At 45.6% G+C, this 14,078-nt stretch overlaps 1 protein-coding gene across 2 annotated transcripts in view; it reads right to left on the reverse strand.

Moving 5' to 3' along the window:
- trhr2 (thyrotropin releasing hormone receptor 2) overlaps positions 1-14,078 on the reverse strand; it is a 32,480-nt gene that overhangs the window by 9,889 nt on the left and 8,513 nt on the right. For both annotated transcript variants that reach the window (XM_061774829.1, XM_061774828.1), the window contains exon 5: positions 13,707-13,830. In XM_061774829.1, the coding sequence (XP_061630813.1) occupies positions 13,707-13,830 (124 nt within the window). The remainder of the gene's footprint in view (positions 1-13,706; positions 13,831-14,078) is intronic.

The raw sequence follows: 14,078 nt of genomic DNA on the forward strand, positions 1-14,078 counted from the left end.
AATTGAGAGCTTCGCCTTTCGGCTTAGCTCTTTCTTTACCACAACGGACCGATACAAAGTCCGCATCACTGCAGACGCTGCACCGATCCGCCTGTCGATCTCCCGTTCCATTCTTCCCTCACTCGTGAACAAGACCCCAAGATACTTGAATTCCTCCACTTGGGGCAGGATCTCATCCCCGACCTGGAGATGGCATGCCACCCTTTCCCGACTGAGGACCATGGTCTCAGATTTGGAGGTGCTGATTCTCATCCCAGCCGCTTCACACTCGGCTGCGAACTGCTCCAATGAGAGTTGGAGGTCACGGCTTGATGAAGCCAACAGAACCACATCATCTGCAAAAAGCAGAGATGCAATACTGAGGCCACCAAACCGGACCCCCTCTACGCCTCGGCTGCGCCTAGAAATTCTGTCCATAAAAGTTATGAACAGAATCGGCGACAAAGGGCAGCCTTGGCGGAGTCCAACCCTCACCGGGAACGAGTCCGACTTACTGCCGGATATGCGGACCAAACTCTGACTCCGGTCGTACAGGGACCGAACAGCCCATATCAGGGGGTTCGGTACCCCATACTCCCGAAGCACTCTCCACAGGACTCCCCGAGGGACACGGTCGAACGCCTTCTCCAAGTCCACAAAACACATGTAGACTGGTTGGGCGAACTCCCATGCACCCTCGAGGACCCTGCCGTTCCACGGCCAGGACGAAAACCACACTGCTCCTACTGAATCTGAGATTCGACTTCCCGACGGACCCTCCTCTCCAGCACCCCTGAATAGACCTTACCAGGGAGGCTGAGCAGTGTGATCCCCCTGTAGTTGGAACACACCCTCCGGTCCCCCTTCTTAAAAAGGGGGACCACCACGCCAGTCTGCCAATCCAGAGGCACTGTCCCCGATGTCCACGCGATGTTGCAGAGGCGTGTCAACCAGGACAGCCCCACAACATCCAGAGCCTTTAGGAACTCCGGGCGAATCTCATCCACCCCCGGGGCCCTGCCACCGAGGAGCTTTTTAACTACCTCGGTGAACTCAAACCCAGAGATAGGAGAGCCCGCCTCAGAGAACCCACACTCTGCTTCCCCATGGGAAGGCGTGTCGGTGGAATTGAGGAGGTCTTCGAAGTATTCTCCCCACCGACTCACAACGTCCCGAGTCGAGGTCAGCAGCGCCCCATCCCCACTATACACAGTGTTGGTGGTGCACTGCTTTCCTCTCCTGAGACGTCGGATGGTGGACCAGAATTTCCTCGAAGCCGTCCGGAAGTCTTTCTCCATGGCCTCACCGAACTCCTCCCATGCCCGGGTTTTTGCTTCAGCGACCACCAGAGCTGCATTCCGCTTGGCCAGCCGGTACCCATCAGCTGCCTCAGGAGTCCCACAGGCCAAAAAGGCCCGATGGGACTCCTTCTTCAGCTTGACGGCATCCCTCACCGTTGGTGTCCACCAACGGGTTCGGGGATTGCCGCCACGACAGGCACCGACCACCTTACGGCCACAGCTCCGGTCGGCCGCCTCAGCAATGGAGGCGCGGAACATGGTCCACTCGGACTCGATGTCCCCCGCCTCCCCCGGAACATGAGCAAAGTTCTGTCGGAGGTGGGAGTTGAAACTCCTTCTGACAGGGGATTCTGCCAGACGTTCCCAGCAGACCCTCACAATACGTTTGGGCCTGCCACGTCGGACCGGCATCTTCCCCCACCATCGGAGCCAACTCACCACCAGGTGGTGATCAGTTGACAGCTCCGCCCCTCTCTTCACCCGAGTGTCCAAGACATGCGGCCGCAAGTCCGATGACACGATCACAAAGTCGATCATCGAACTGCGACCTAGGGTGTCCTGGTGCCAAGTGCACGTGTGGACACCCTTATGCTTGAACATGGTGTTCGTTATGGACAATCCGTGACGAGCACAGAAGTCCAATAACAGAACACCGCTTGGGTTCTGATCGGGGGGGGCCGTTCCTCCCAATCGCGCCCTTCCAGGTCTCACTGTCATTGCCCACGTGAGCATTGAAGTCCCCCAACAGAACAATGGAGTCCCCAGCGGGAGCGCTCTCCAGCACCCCCTCCAAGGACTCCAAAAAGGGTGGGTACTCTGAACTGCTGTTTGGTGCATAGGCACAAACAACAGTCAGGACCCGTCCCCCCACCCGAAGGCGGAGGGAGGCTACCCTCTCGTCCACCGGGGTGAACCCCAACGTACAGGCGCCGAGCCGGGGGGCAATAAGTATACCCACACCTGCCCGGCGCCTCTCACCATGGGCAACTCCAGAGTGGAAGAGAGTCCAACCCCTCTCGAGAGGACTGGTACCAGAGCCCCAGGTGTGTGTGGAGGCGAGTCCGACTATATCGAGTCGGAACTTCTTGACCTCACACACCAGCTCGGGCTCCTTCCCTGCCAGAGAGGTGACATTCCACGTCCCTAGAGCCAGCTTCTGTAGCCGGGGATCGGATCGCCAAGGTCCCCGCCTTCGGCCACCGCCTAGCTCACACTGCACCCGACCCCTATGGCCCCTCCCACAGGTGGTGAGCCCATGGGAAGGGGGACCCACGTTACCCTTTCGGGCTGTGCCCGGCCGGGCCCCATGGGTGCAGGCCCGGCCACCAGGCGCTCGCCTTCGAGCCCCACCACCAGGCCTGGCTCCAGTGGGGGGCCCCGGTGGGAACATAACTCCTATTATTATTATTATTATTATTATTACAAACAACAAAAGATTAACAAAGCGTCAGGCCCAGACCATGTGTCCCCATCCTGCCTCAAAGTCTGCAAAGACCAGCACGCTCCAGTCTTCACTCAGATCTTCAATAGATCTCTGGAACTGTCCGAAGTACCATCCTGTTTCAAACACTCCACTATCATTCCAGTCAACAAGAAACCTGCAATCTCGTGTCTAAATGAATACAGGCCTGTCGCCTTGACATCTGTGGTCATGAAGTCCTTTGAACGTCTCGTGCTGGACCACCTCAAGAGCATCACAGGCCCCCTGCTGGACCCCCTGCAGTTTGCCTACCGAGCAAACAGGTCTGCAGATGATGCAGTCAACCTGGGACTGCACTTCATCCTAGAACACCTCGACCGTGCAGGGACCTACGCAAGGATCCTGTTCGTGGACTTCAGCTCAGTTTTCAACACCATCATCCCTGAACTCCTTTCCTCCAAGCTTCTCCAGCTCAGCATCTCACCTGCCATATGCCAGTGGATTTACAGCTTCCTGACAGGCAGGACACAACAGGTGAGGCTGGGGGAGGCCACCTCATCCAAACACAGCATCAGCACTGGAGCGCCCCAAGGTTTTGACCTCTCTCCGCTGCTCTTCTCTCTCTATACGAACGACTGCACCTCAACGCACCTGGCTGTCAAACTCCTGAAGTTTGCAGATGACACCACTGCCATGGGCCTCATCAAGGATGGTAACGAGTCTGCATATTGACAGGAAGTGGAGCGGCTGGAGCTGTGGTGCGGCCAACACAACCTGGAGCTGAACACGCTCAAGACTGTAGAGATGATCGTAGACTTCAGGAGGCATCCTTCGCCACAGCTGCCCCTCACGCTGTCCAGCTGCCTTGTGTCAGACGAGACCTTCAAGTTCCTGGGAATTACAGTCTCTCAGGACCTAAAGTGGGCGATCAACATCAACTCCGTCCTCAAAAAGGCCCAACAGAAGATGTACTTCCTGCGGCTTCTGAGAAAGCACAGCCTGCCACAGGAGCTGCTGAGGCAGTTCTACACAGCGGTCATCAAATCAGTCCTGTGTTCTTCCATCACAGTCTGGTTTGGTGCTGCTACAAAAAAGGACAAACTCCGACTGCAACGGACAATCAAAACTGTTGAAAGGATTGTCAGTACCCCCCTACCCACCCTTGAGGACTTGCACGTTGCCAGAACTAAGACAAGAGCGTGCAAAATCCTCTCGGACCCTCCACATCCAGCTCTTCCAGCTCCTTCCCTCAGGTAGGCGCTACCGATCAATGCAAACTCGAACTAGCAGACATTCCAACAGCTTCTTCCCTCTTGCAATCAAGTTCTTAAACACCTAACCTACAATTCCATTGCAACATGCTGGCAATGCTTTGTCTTTTTGTCTTGAGTTTGTTGTCACATTTCTGTCGGGCTATTTATATATTGCTCGTGCACTCACTGTAGTAGTCGCACCACGCTGCACTATTTGCATATATGTTGTTGACCAATACTGGCCACTCATGCCAGAGTAGCATCTGATCCATTTGCACACTGACTGAGGAATATCTGCAACATTTGCACAATCAACATTGTCCCAGACTATCATACGACTCGCTTGAAGTCTCGGCGCCCTTTGCACAATGGACACACCGGACTATTGTAATATTAGTCATTCGAACTGCTCTAAGTGCTAGAGGACTCTGCATCTTTTGCACAATTGTCAAAACAAAAACAAAAATAAAAATGTACCGGCTTTACAAGATAACTAGCAACCCTTTATTGCTAGGTCAGTACACAGGCAGGCAATCCAAGAAAGGCAACAGTATCCAAAAACATGAGGCAAAAAGGCGAGGTCGATAATCGGAACAGGGTCAAGTCTTACTGTGAGTCTGTGACGTGGAAACAAGGAATGCTGGAACGCGACGACAAGGTACAACGAACTGGCGACGAGAGAGAATGAGACACGAGGTTAAATACAAGGGGTAATTAGGGTGAACAAGGCACAGGTGGTGAAGATGCTCTCAGGACCAGGTGTGTGTGAAACAGGGGGAAGACAAAAACCGGAACACACACCCATGAAAGTCTTTATGTCTCAAAAGTGTTCTGATTCTGATTAGCAGCAGCACCATCAGGGGTGAAGGTCACAACAGGGGTTATTGAGGGACTGGGTGACCCCATGGTGGTAGTGAGGAGGTTGTGCTGGTCTTGGAGAACGGGGAGGAGGAGGAAGATGTGGTGGTGTTATTGGGGGAGAAGGAAGAGAATGGAACAGGAAGCAGCAATAACCAGACCGGTAGAGATGCTGTGTGTAAAGCTGCCGTACTGGGTAGGCAATTGTATTATGCATACAGTGTATACAGCAAAAATGATGAAACCTGAAATCACAGTCACCGCTCATTGGTTAGTATTCGGGGCTTCGTTGCAAAAAATAAATTCTGTCATCCGTTGTGCCGGGGCCCTCTTCATCTAAATTCCCAGGCTGAATTTTGGGTCCAAAACGTCCCTGCTGACTGTGCTCGCATTTTTATGCTTTCCACATAATCACTTGGGTGGTACTACTTCAAATGAATAAACACCGTGTTGCCCATTTGTGAGGGGGCTGACATACCTTGCACATCTGCTAGTTAGCAGCAGTGTTCCACGTCGCTTTGGAGACACCGCCACACAACCGACGTTGGGAACTCCCGGAGCTGAGCGGCCGCTTGCCCTTTCTTGAATGAATAATTATTCCTGGATATGCTTTGAAATATTCTATACAGAAAGTCTGTAATTTTCTTTTCAGTTTCACAATTGTTTGCGATTTTTCTCGGGTTGATTGCATAATTGCGTATTCTCTCAACTTTGGAAACAATGGTGCCTTGTGCTTGGCAGTGGACATATGAATAGCCTCTTGTATTTGGAATGGGTCAACATGAAGTTATCACAAAGCAGTGCCGATTGTCATTGTTATAAATTTCGGTATGGCTCTTTCGCGATCAAACAAACAAAACTTTTTTTAAGGAATTGGAATTTTATAAGTAATTTTCTAAATGAAAAAAAAAACATTTTTTATCTATGCAGCCGAAACCCGGAATGGGTTTTATAAAACCAAACTCATTACGGTAAAACCGGAGTAGTTGGCAGGTATGCTATGAGCCCTGATCTGTGGAAGGAGCTGAAACATGTCGTCTGGAGAAAGCACCCTTCAAACCTGAGACAACTGGAGCAGTTTGCTCATGAAGAATGGGCCAAAATAACTGCTGAGAGGTGCAGAAGTCTCATTGAAAGTAAAAAAAAAAAAAATGAAATCATTTGGTTGCAGTGATTGCTTCAAAAGGTTGTGTACAATATTAAGTTAAGGGTACCATCATTTTTATCCACACTCAAAAAAATTACTTATTGGATGAACACAAATAAATTTTGGGCAGGTTTTCCATCCATTTTATTTGTGTAACTCCAACTCAAATTTAGTAGTTCCGTGTAATTGGATATAATTGAGTCAACCACACCCATTTTGATCAAATACAGCCAAAGTAAAATAAGTACATTTAGTGGCCTAAATTGATTCACATCAGTCCAACTCAAATTATTATAAATAGTCTAAAATAAATTATTTTAGCATTCAACCCTCCCAACAATTTATTTCACACAACACAAAATCTGGTAAATGTGTTTTTATTGAAAATTCCATCCATCCATTTTCTGAGCCGCTTCTCCTCACTAGGGTTGCGGGCGTGCTGGAGCCTATCCCAGCTATCTTCGGGCAGGAGGCGGGGTACACCATGAACTGGTTGCCAGTCAATCGCAGGGCACATACAAACAAACAACCATTCGCACTCACATTCACACCTGCGGGCAATTTAGAGTTGTCAATTAGCCTACCATGCATGTTTTTGGGATGTGGGAGGAAACCGGAGTGCCCAGAGAAAACCCACGCAGGCACGGGGAGAACATGCAAACTCCACACAGACGCACTCACATTCACACCTACGGGGATTGAACCCAGGTCCTCAGAACTGTGAGGCAGATGCTCTAACCAGTCGGCCACCATGCCTTATTGAAAACTCACAAAATAAAAATAAATTCTTTGGAAATGCATTTTGAACTTTACATGCTTACATTTTTAAGCTTCTTTGTAGTTGTATAAAACACCTTTCAGTCCAGTCACTCATATAATAACACAGTTTAGTGCATCTTGAATTAACACATTTTAAGTACTAGAAAAGCATCTTCGATGACAGTCTTGGACTGTGAGCACACACCCTGACTGTCCCTTATGAAAAAAAAACTTAGATTTTTAGCTGGTGTAGCTTTGCATTTAGCTTGGGTCCATCCAAGTTCATAATGATCTTCTGGAAAAACTCAGAGGTGTACTTCAGGTTTTCTAGAAAGACTAGATGACGTGCCCTGATGAGCCCAAACAGCATGATCAACTCCGTGATGACACACATTTCACAACACAATTCAAAAGATTTTCATTGGTTAATTTTCATGACATTTTTATTTATTATTACTTCTGTTAGATTCAAGTTATTTCTGTGACCACTGTGGGTTTTTCTTGGATTTATAAAAGGAATTATCATTTTTATTAATGTCAGTACACATGGACGGATCAGAATACCTTAGTTAACAACATACACATTGCAAATTTCCCCATTGTGGGACTAATAAAGTTACAGTTTCGTATACACTGAACGATCACAAAGAGTTGTAAGAATTTGTTTTGTAACAAAACCACTGGAAAGGCATCACTCCAAATTTTAAATATATGTAAAGAATGATGATCTATTTTTTCTTTATTTTCACATTTTTTTTATGTCAGGCTGCTAATTTAATGTCAACTACAGCACTGTTTGGCTCACAAATTTGTAAATCTGACTCAACTAATATGTCTCACCAGCAATGAATCTCAATCCCATGTCACTGGAATATACAGTATGTTCATGAATGAGAGGGGTGGCGGGGAAGACTGAGGCTACAGGGAGAAGAGATAGCAAGAGTGGAAGACTTCAAATACCTCAGGTCAACGGTCCAGAGTAATGGTGAGTGTCGAAAGAAAGTTAAAAAAAAATACATTTAAAAAAACAGATCCAAGCAGACTGGAATGGATGGAGGAAAATGTCAATTGTGTTATGGGATAGAAGAGTCTCTACTTTGATGAAGAAGGAAGGTTTATAAGGCGAGCCATGTTGTACGTCTTAAGAGACAGTGGAAATTAAGATGTTGAAGGTCTCTTTCGGAGAGAACAGGTTGAACAGGATGACCAGTAAAATTAGAAATTGGCTCATCAGAGGTACAGCCAAGGTTAAATGTTTTCGAGACAAAGTTACAGAGACCATACTTCAATTGTTTGGACACGTTCAGAGGAGACATAGTAAGTATATTAGTAGAAGGATGATTGCTCTTACCAGGCAAGAGGGCTAGAGGAAGACCCAAGAGAAGGTTGAGTGATATCAAGACATGAGGGCAGTTGGTAATAGAGGAGGATGCAGAATATACTGTAGGCCTATATGAAAAAGGGTGTTGCGGTGTGGAAGAAGAAGAAAGAAGAAGAACAAGAAGAAGACAAACCTGACATTCTTAAGATCACTCCAGAAGTTGAAAATGTAAAAAACTGCAGTAACATTTAGTATCATTCAACTTCATGTCAAAAGGCTGTGTATGTGTGTTTGTGTACATCTTGCCTTGGCTTACTCCTCCCAACACTTCCCCACGATCACACAGTGACCATGGTAACAGCTCAGACATTTCTGAACACCACAGAGCCAAAGGGGGAAATAAAGTCCGTCTGTCAGCCTCCAGTGATTAGCTTTATCAGTCTGTAATAATGCGGTAACAGCTTTACCTCCTACCGCTCTTTGCTCTAGCCCTCATTTTTTTGTTGGAAAAGCCATCATCCCACCTTTGTTGTGCCATGACTTTTCAAATCAAGTGTGCATGCTTCCTTTCAGGCAGCTGTCTGTCTTTTCTCCACCAAGGGAAGAAAAATGGAAAAACCAAGCAGTGTGCCTCTCACTATTTTTGCTGAGAGGAGGCATGTCATAAGTGTGTTTTGAGATAAGGTTCCAAGTCCAGGCTGTGTGGTAAGCCAGCTGCAGCCACCTCAGCAGGTAGATAAAGAGCACGAATGTGTATGCACAGCAAAATGTTTGATTTAACAGGGGAGGGGAAGCTTTCTAATTATGTCATAATAAGCAGAACAGCATTGGGTCATTTTAAATATGCAGATTAATAATGTGGTGGCAGGCTTCTGAGGTCCAACATAACAAGAAAATAAGAGACTGCAGGAATTGAAGAATAGCTCTGCCCCCTGAATGAAAAATATGAAATATATTTAGCTCACTGTGCTGTCAAAATGCAGCAAGCAACAATGACCCTATATCTTCTTCTTCAAGATGCACATCAGAAGATCATAGCCATGGACTCAAATAAGATTAAAACTGTTTAGAAATATGAAAACACACTGTTTTAATCTCCATTCATAATAGCGCAATTCTTCAGCGTGCAAAAGTTTATCAATATCCTATCAGAATAAGTTTGGCTATGAAATGATGAATGAAAGAGTGTAAAGTGTCTGTTGAAGAACTGAGAGGGTAAAATCATGAGAAGTATTAAGCACACTTCTTTGTAAATCCAAAATCACATTATGCAAATCTTCTGCTGTTAGATGGAGGCCCTTGACTACAGGAGATTGTAATCTTTTAAAACTCAGACCTCTGGCACAGTGCTCAGACAGGAACACATACAGTGACTCCATATCTATCCAAGATGAAATAATTTGCTTGGTAAGGTAAAGATCTCAAAGCATGAACCTATTGGATTATTGAGGAGTGTGTGGTTTGGATCAGACTGCTGGTTTCATCGAGGCGTCTGATAGAAGTCATTTTCAAACAGTTACACATGGACAAAATCGTTGGTACCGTGCAATTGAAGAAAGAAACCCCACAATGTTCACTGTAATTATTTGAAACTGGCAAATAATAATAACTAGAAATCATGAAAATCATCATTACTTTATTTTTGTGATCCAGCAGATATTTTTCAGTGAACTGGCCTAGAAAAAAGGATTGCACCCTTAACTTAATAGTTTGTTGCATAACCTTTTAAGGTAATCACTGCAGTCAAATAATTTTAGTAACTCTGAATGAGACTTGTGCACCGGTGGTCATTTTTGGTCATTAACCTTTTGGTGGCGGCATGACCAGCAGCTGTGACCAAGCTTTCTAACCAAAGAAAGCTTCACTTTCTTGTTGGTGTTTTTAAATATATATATATATATATATATATATATATATATATATATATATATATATATATATATATATATATATATATATATATATATATACATTGCAGAATTTGTATTGGAAATCATGGCTAAACAATTGATTTTTTATCAAAATGCCCACCTTATCAACCCTAGTCATACATGATGAAAGTCTTCTGGAATGCTAATCACCCCCCAAAACTTATGCTAATTACACAATGTTTTTAACATTTTAACGTTTGTGTATGAAAAGTAGTTTAATCAACAACAACACATTTACATCAATAACAATAATTATGTAAACTACATGAAATTCACATGTTAACTAACATAAGTAGTATTATTAGGATTTAGTTTTTTGTTTCTTATTTCTTTCTGAACAATACAACAGGCACCGTACCGCTGGAAACATGTTTTTAAGGACCTTAGTCACTGGCTGCATGCTATAAAAATATTGGTGTTGGTACAAAGTTAAAAAAGAAAAGAAAAGGATGTAACTCTTTCCATGGATATTTAGAAGGTATTTCAATTCAGCTAGTGTTGAGTACATGCCACTAGACGTATCTAGATAGTAGAGATTAAGTTACAAATATCTGAGTACAGTGTAAATTGTTACTCCATTTTAGCAACCACCTCATGTTTTACAGTGTACGGCATGTACAATTTCTACTGAAACTCGCGACACATAAGGCCAGGGTTGTGTGCTCCCAGCGCTTCTCTGCCTTACAAACATACAACAAAACATGTAACTATACAGGTAGTGTTTTACGTGAGATGCAGATAGCATGAGTTCCATGTCGGGCTTGTAAGATTCGTCTCCCTTGTCGAGTTGAAGATCCGACTTCAGGAGGTGGGTGCTTAAAAAGTGGATGGTACGGATCGATGTCATTAGGGGCTAATTTATTGAAATGTACCTGTGTGTCTTGTGTGGGTTTTCTCCGGGCACTCCGGTTTCCTCCCACATCCCAAAAACCTGCGTGGTCGGTTGATTGAAGACTCTAAATTGCCCGTAGGTGTGAATGTGAGTGTGAATGGTTGTTTGTTTCTATGTGCCCTGCGATTGGCTGGCGACCGGTTCATGGTGTACCCCGGCTCCCGCCCGAAGATAGCTGGGATAGGTTCCAGCAGCCTGCGACCCTAGTGAGGATAAGCGGTAATGAAAATGGATGGACGTAACTGTGTGTAATAAAACTCCCTACCTCAAAAACTGTCTGCAGCCAGGTTGGCAATGCAAATGTGAATAAATTATCAATTGCCTCAACTGGATAAAGGGTTAGGCTTTAAAGTTATCAAAAATATTCGAAAGTTAGATTAAGATATAGAATAAGACATTGAACGCTTGAAATACCAGCATTTTTTTTAGATCCAGTAAGTGTCAGTAACGAGCAACATCAGCCTCATTTGCTTAAGCTATCCTGAACTAATTAGTGCGATGGAAACACAAACCGCAATGGCCACAGGAACCTTTTGCTACCAGGAACTCATAGTTCCTGGGCTGGTTGGTGGAAAAGCCCCTATTATGAATCTGAGTGGGTACCAGTACTATCCGCAGCCTTGTCGGTTACACCTCTTCGGCCAATGGAGGAGGGGGCCATTCCACGAGCACTGAGTTTATCCAGCTCACAACTGCTCCGCCACAAGAGGCTCGCTCTCGCCATGGCGATGGGGCCTCACACACGCGGATGCACATGCCTGTTGGCCATTCATAATAACTAGATGGTGCTCTCTTTGGAGAGTGTGCAGGTGGAAGAGATTGACTAAGGCAGTGAAAAAGATGGCAACTTTCAACCACCACACCTTATATAGTGACACTGTGTTAAATGGAGCATTAAAACAGGCGCTCGCGCAAGTGCGACCAGATGAAATTTCTGTTCACGCATACTGAAAAAAGGGTCGCATATGCGACCATTTTGGTTGCAGTCTCGAGCCCTAGGACCTCATGAATCTATCCCCAAAATGCACGATCGTTCTTGCATGTGCCCCCAGCCCCTCCTGCGATCCACAGTGCATGGAGGCAAAGGCAACCCCACAAAGTGAAGTGAGCCGGAGTGCAGGTTAAGCTCCGTAAGAAAGGATTCTGAATGCCGCTCCCGTCGATTCACTTCGCAAATCTACGCTTCCTACCCAACAAAATGTTCTTCTCACAAAGACCAATGAAGACACTTCATCACAATAACAGCTTGCTAAGGTACTAACATAATAGCAAGGAGTAAGAGTGAATGTTGCTTGCTTAAAGTCGTTTATTGACACTCCAGTTGAAGTTCACTGTAAATCTAAACACATAACAAAAGAATTACACCTATTGAATGTTCAAATAAATCACAAACTATGTGTCTTCATTTGTGTTCACAAAAATGGCTAGCTCAAAGCTAACACACAATGAATGAAAAACACCATTGACGAGGTAACGGAAATTAGCATCAAACTTTCGACACTTGGATCTCTCAAAATAATGAACTTTGGTAAATGGACTGCACTTATCAACGCTTTATCTACACTATCACAGTGCTTAAAGAGGTTTACAAAGGATCACATTCACCCATTCATACACCAATGGCCGACTGCTGCCATGAAAGGCACTGCCAGGCCCACTCGGGACAAATTAGGGTTCAGTGTCTTGCCCAAGGACACTTCGACATGCAGACAGTCGGAGCCGGGATACGAACCAGCTACCCTTAGATCACTGGACGACCTGCTCTACCTACTGAGTCACAGCCGCGCCCACACACACACACACACACACACACACACACACACACACACACACACACACACACACACACACACACACACACACACACACACACACACACACACACACACACACACACACACACACACACACACACACACACACACACACACACACACACACACACACACACACACACACACACACACACACACACACACACACACACACACACACACACACACACACACACACACACACACACACACACACACACACACACGCGCACGCGCACACGCACGCACGCACTGGCCCTCTGAGGTCAAGACATGCACAGCAGGAACATGCACAGAAGCAACACCGGATAAAACGATCTTTTTTTTTTGCACACTTGAGTGCATGCCTGTGAATATTCTCATTCATTCAGGTAATTTCATTCTCAGGGCATTGAATCAATCGCAGCTGCACTATTCTATTAGTCTTAGAAGACGTTTCACCTCTCATTCAAGCATCAGTTCATGCAACAAAGCTTAGGACGCACTAGCAAGTGTTTGTGTGGAAAACTCAACTATTTATGCGGCAACTTAAAGGCACGCCCCACACCACGTATGGAATCATTCCTTTGGAATGCAAAAAAAGGGGGAGAGCCATTTAATCGCCTGGCCGAGAGGCCATTGTCTGTACTTGAGTGCAGTGTGACTACTTTTGCAACCTTGGATTTTCACCCACAAATGACAATATTGGTTTCACTTCACTACCGAGCTCTCCAATTCGACTTGTTGACAATTTGCAGATTAGACGTAAGTGATGCCTGACCATGGCTAACCACTGAGAGAAGATGATATGATGCTTCTTTTCTGTTTCCTTGTTTTCTGTGTGTGTTCAGCGCACCACTGCTTTGCCAAACACAAAGAAAGAAAAAAAATCTATCTCACTCCATCCTTGAGATGTTGCAGACCGCACGAATCAAGATTATAACTGGGAACTTCGGTACAACAAAAAGTTAAAGAATAAAAAGGGGTCTCACGACAAATGTTTAAGCAGAACGGGTTGATGGGTAAAGTGTAATTGTGCGAGTGAGGCAGACCTGCTTCCTCGAGGAGAGTGCACTCTTCAGGCGGCGTGAGCGACCTCTCTTCCCCGTTTCTGTGACTTCCCGACAGCTTTGGCGCAATGTGGTGGCATTGATTTCGGGTTGGTTTGGAAGGGGTCTGGAGGGACACATGAACATGAACTTGCTAAAATTCCAAATAGTCCCATTTCAGTAATTCCACTATTGTTTCATAGTTTCTGTTTATTTGAATTTAATTACTTACACTACAAGTCTGAGTGAGAATTGTGGAGTATCTGACAAGATGAAGTTGTAATATTTTGCCAGCAATATCAAAAATAATAATGCTCTGTAGTTTAGGAACATCTTCTTTTCCCTTTGACTTGTCCTATTAGGGGTCGCCAGAAC

This window comes from Phyllopteryx taeniolatus, chromosome 5 (genome assembly GCF_024500385.1).
Source record: "Phyllopteryx taeniolatus isolate TA_2022b chromosome 5, UOR_Ptae_1.2, whole genome shotgun sequence".
Lineage (NCBI taxonomy): Eukaryota > Metazoa > Chordata > Actinopteri > Syngnathiformes > Syngnathidae > Phyllopteryx > Phyllopteryx taeniolatus.